The 5,228-nt window shown below is 32.0% G+C and overlaps 1 protein-coding gene across 1 annotated transcript in view; it reads left to right on the top strand.

Annotated features, from left to right (window-relative positions):
* LOC145279753 (cysteine-rich protein 2-binding protein-like) overlaps window positions 1-4,143 on the top strand; it is a 6,552-nt gene extending 2,409 nt beyond the window's left edge. Inside the window, exon 1 of the mRNA XM_080131059.1 lies at window positions 1-4,143. This exon is cut by the window's left edge and continues 2,409 nt beyond it. Within this exon, the coding sequence (XP_079987185.1) occupies window positions 1-647 (647 nt within the window). The 3' untranslated portion in view covers window positions 648-4,143.
* The last annotated feature ends 1,085 nt before the right edge of the window (window positions 4,144-5,228 follow it).

The raw sequence follows: 5,228 nt of genomic DNA, 5'->3' as shown, positions 1-5,228 counted from the left end.
ATAAGCAGCAACCCTTGTTTATCAACCGACTGATCGGGATGGATGACGAACAACTTCAGTGTATCTGTAGTCCTTACACAACCCGCTGGCTAAAACCTTTCATCCGACGGGATTATGAAACAAAAACCTTAAAAATGCGTCTCCTTGAGGAGATTATTGCTTACCCACATCGAAAAAATCCTAACTGGGTGCCACCCACTTCTCACCCTATCGACTATTGCTACGTCCGTCCACAACACATTCCGTCTGTGAACTCTTTGTGCCAACAATTCTTCTGGCCTGGCATTGATTTGTCTGAATGTCTGCAGTACCCTGATTTTAGTTGCGTAGTCTTGTACCGCAAGATTGTCATCGGTTTTGCATTCATGGTGCCAGACATCAAGTACAATGAGGCGTACATCTCGTTCCTGTTCACACATCCAGAGTGGTGCCGATCGGGCATTGCAACTTTTGTCCTCTATCATTTGATACAGACTTGCATGGGAAAGGATGTCACTCTCCATGTCTCCGCCAACAACTCGGCTATGTTACTTTACCAGAAATTTGGGTTCAAACCTGAACAATTCATCCTTGACTTTTATGACAAATATTACTCTAGTGATTCAACGGAATGCAAACATGCTTTTTTCTTGAGACTTAGAAGGTAGCAGTAAACATAAGACTTCTCTCCATTAATTTCATATATTCATGTATTCAGAATAATATTTCATTATATTTTGTTGGAAAGAATGTCCTGTCATATACATATTTCATTTCCTGACATTATCATATTAGAGAGTTTTTTAGTTTTTTTTTTAATTTCTTACCTCTTAAAGCATCATGGGATACATAATCCAGTTATAGGATTTTTGTAGAAAATACCCACTGCCAAAATCTTTCCTTCCCTTCAAAAAACGTAAAAATAGACCTGATGTGGTTTGTAGTATCAAAACGTTTTATTACTTAGCGCTATTTTTAAATAGTTTTTCAGGTTAAATTCAAGTTTCATGATATCTTTTTTATTATTAAATTGTTAGGTGGAAGCACAGAATAGTTACAAAACACCCTCTCCTCCCACATGTTAAGAATGTTGTTACTTCAGCATGGTAACAAAAGTCCATAAGTACCGCGAAGAGAATAGAATCCATATAAGTTGGTATTATTTGGATTATTTAGACTACTGTTCTCATCTTGTTTTTTTAACAACGTTTTCTTAGGTGTGTCCTGTTGAATTTGGGAATCTTTCAATTGAACTCTGGAATCTATATAGAATTTCAAATGGAACCTTTTATTTAATCTACAGGGTAGCATGCTCTTGTTCTGTCAGTCGTGATCAGGTAGAAAACTTAAGTAATTCACAATTGTATTTTGAATATCGCCCTGAGTAGTGAATTCTCAGCCTCCAGAAAATGTCAGTTGCAACTGAATTTTACCAAGTACTTTATCCGTTATGCTACAGGGTCTTGCGGAATTACTTAGGACTTGCTTGGTCATGCCTGAGAGAATGAGAGCATGCTAGTTCTGTAGATTAATCAAAGAGTTAGGTTCGAAATTCTATGCAGATTTCTCGAGTTCAACAAGATATACCTAAAAAAGGTCAGAGGTTACATCAGCCAAAATAATGTGAAAATAACAGTCGAGGAGAATAGTAGTCTCTATAATCCAAAAATAATTTTTTTTTTTTCCTAGCATTATTATATTAGAGAGTTTATTTACTTTTTTTTTTCATTACTTATCTGCTAAAGAATTATGGGATGCATACTCCTGTTATAGAATCCTTTGTAGAATATCCCTTACAGCCAACAGTCAGCATACGCTCGCCTCCCCACCAAGTAAAAATAGACTTAATATGGTTTGTTCAAGGGTCATTCTAAAAGTAAAGCCTCCTATTTTTTTTTTTTTGTAACTCCAAAAGTTGAAGAGCTTTTCTTCGGCTTCATACTGATTCAACAAATTCTGACAGAGGTTTTGTCAGTGGACTTTTGGTCCTGAATGAGAATTCATAAAACCTACTTAGCACACAGTTTGTTAGGGATGACAACATTGTTTCCAGTGTACTGACACCCACATTCAACTCTACACACATTTTATTCACCATTATATGCTGGTCAAGGTGCACAGTGTTTTCTGGGCTGGCGGCTGTGCATGCGCGTCTGGAGCATGCTTTGTCACTCACATCTCTATTGCCACTCTGAAATCAATGAACCCATCTCCTAACTGTGCTAACAATATCGGCTATGTAAACATTCAACAGGCACCAATGAATGTTGATCAGTTCAATTTTTGTTTTGCATGGAGAAATCTAATGACGCATCTCTGCTTCCGATGCAGGGATTGCTTTTTTTTAGAGTCTCACATTGTCAGTATCTGCTACAGAGAAATGAAACTTTCAGGTCACGAATGCATAAGTTCAGTCATCTAAACAATCCCTTCTGATCTATACGTCTTTTCACAAAAGAAAAGTTTGAACTCCCAAAAATAGTGATTTTGTTTAGAAACATCACAGGTGTATAATTAATGTGTCAGGGGTTTGCTGATGAATTATGATTGAAGTAAAATTAGATGATCTTACAAAGCTTTAGAAGCAAAATTAACACGAAATCACTGTTGCATCTGTATTAGCCACCATTTTTTTTTTAGGAGGAAGGGGTACATATTTCGAACTCTGTTGTTGCAATAATTATGAGTAGAGTAAAAATATAAGGTACTGATTCAGAATCTGACCTATGTGTAATGTTACACATGTAGACCCAACATGTTGTATACTCCGTCGCAAAGAACATAGAACAAGTAATAACTTGACTCCTTTTTTTTTTCTTTTCTTTTTGTAACAACGGTATTTATTTCCTCATTCCCTTGCCATGCATGACTTCTTGTTACAGCTTTGATGTCACCCATGTCTCTGATGTGATCCTCCTCTCTGACTTCTGTCCTCTCGAACGTCGTTTTAAATGTGCTCTCAAACATGCTCCTCTGCCTATGCACATATTCTTTTTTGTAGTCTTTTTTTTTTTCCCCCTAGCATGACGTCATTTCGCACACGGCTCAGCGTTTGCATATGTGCGTCCGCGCTCTGTTACACATGGTCACATCTGCATCTTTCAATTTACGACAAGCAGCTGGAAAATTTGCCAGAAAAAACTGGCGCAAACACTGCGAGATGATAAATTGAAAATGCTGAAAACAAAACTTTAATTCAAAAAGATGAAACTTATCGTATGTTTCATTGCACGAAAGAAATATTTTTTTTTTATTATTTTCAAAATTGAAGAGAAATTTTCTTTTTACAACAAAACTGTTTCTATGTCATAAGAATGAAATTCTAAAATTGAAATATTGCATTTCATGTAGAACAAATGGTGCTTATCATGTCTCAAATAGTAACATATTCAAAAATTATAGAAAACGATAAGTTAGAGAAAAAATCATCGATGAAAAACAGTTTTTCGATAAATACTATATGGAGAACAAATGTGTTTGCCTTTTTTAATTGTGTTTGTGTCACGTGACGTAAGTGAAAGAGGAAGTAACTCAGTTGTAACTCAATTTGTTAACTTTTTTTTAGTTACTTTTTTTATCAATATTTATTTTTCTATTTTATCATGTTTATTTTTGGATATGTTACTATTTGCGACATGACAATTATGCAGGTACATTTTTTTTTTTACTTGAAATTCAATATTTTGATTTTCGAATTTCACTCTTATAAGATAAAATCACTCAAATGTTTAAAAAACTTAAGGTTTTGTAACAACAAATTTTTTTTTCAAAGAAAACAACTATGATTGAAAACAGTTGCTTATTTTTTTTTTTTTAAGAAAACTATTAAAGACTTGTTTTTTTATTTTTGTTTCTTATTATCAAAAACAATTTTGTCGTTTGCTGACAGCTAATTGCTGATTGGTTAATCATGTCTGCCTTTTCTAGCAACTTACTATAAACTCCTGGAAGATGCTAACTGACCTTACATCATGTTCTGGATCAGTACCAAATATAAAATATAAGATTTTAACAAGAGGAATAAATAAAAACCTAACTGCCGGTAGATTAATTTGGAAACTAATTTCTAAAAGTCACCTAGAACATGTTTAGATAAGACATTTTGTTGACTTTGACTTGTGTAAATGTATGTGTATGTAATATGAATATAATCTTATATATGAGTCTTTGTCTTTGTATTTCTCTCTCTTTCTCTCTCTCTCTCTCTCTCTCTCTCTCTATATATATATATATATATATATATATATATATATATACACACACACACGTGTGTGCGCGCATATATATGTATGTATACATGCGCATGTGTATATATATATATGTGTATGTATGTGTATATATATATATATATATATATATGTATATATATATATATATATATATATATATGTATATATATGTACACACGTGTGTGTGTGTGTATGTATATATATATATATATATATATATGTATATATATGTACACACATGTGTGTGTGTGTGTATGTATATATATATATATATATATATACATATATATATATATATATATATATATATATATATATATATATATATATATATGCAAAATCCTATCCTGCATTTTGCTAATTCCTGCCCTCTGATGAGAAGGAGAGTATTTCTTCGAAACTCCGCGGATTAAGGACTATCCACTTATCTTGTGTTTCCTTTTTTAAAATTAAATATGTTTTTAACTCTTTTTCAAGATGTCTTTTAACATGTTTTATTAATCATTTGTTCATATTATAAGCTCTATTTCCTTTTCGGTTTTATTGAGCTTTTACATCTGGTTGAGTTTATTTTACTTGTAAATATTAACTCTTTAATATTTATAATATATTTTAAGTTTACCATTTTGATTACCTTGGTAAACTTATTGTAATTTTTATTATATATATATATATATATATATATATATATATATATATATATATATAAACATGTCTATTGTGTGTGTGTATCAATCTATCTAACATGTTGTCTATACTATGGTTGTTCATGTGTCACCAAAATTATCCATTAAGTATGAAGATTTATTAAAAAGTGGGTAATTTTTATTGTTTATTTGTACATGCTTTGGTGTTAAAAAATTAACATCCATTGAGCCTAAACCTTGAAAGTTTGACTTAATAATATATATAGACATATATATTCATAGTGCAAGACAAAAAGGCAAAGTTGGAATGTTATAAATAAGTGCCGAGGCATAAAACCAATAGTATGACATATTCCGATATGTAAACATCTTT

The sequence above is a fragment of the Euprymna scolopes genome, chromosome 7 (assembly GCF_053919585.1).
Source record: "Euprymna scolopes isolate OS-2025 chromosome 7, ASM5391958v1, whole genome shotgun sequence".
NCBI lineage: Eukaryota > Metazoa > Mollusca > Cephalopoda > Sepiida > Sepiolidae > Euprymna > Euprymna scolopes.
Note: the sequence above shows the minus strand (reverse complement) of the source record. Positions and strands in the feature narration are given on the sequence as shown.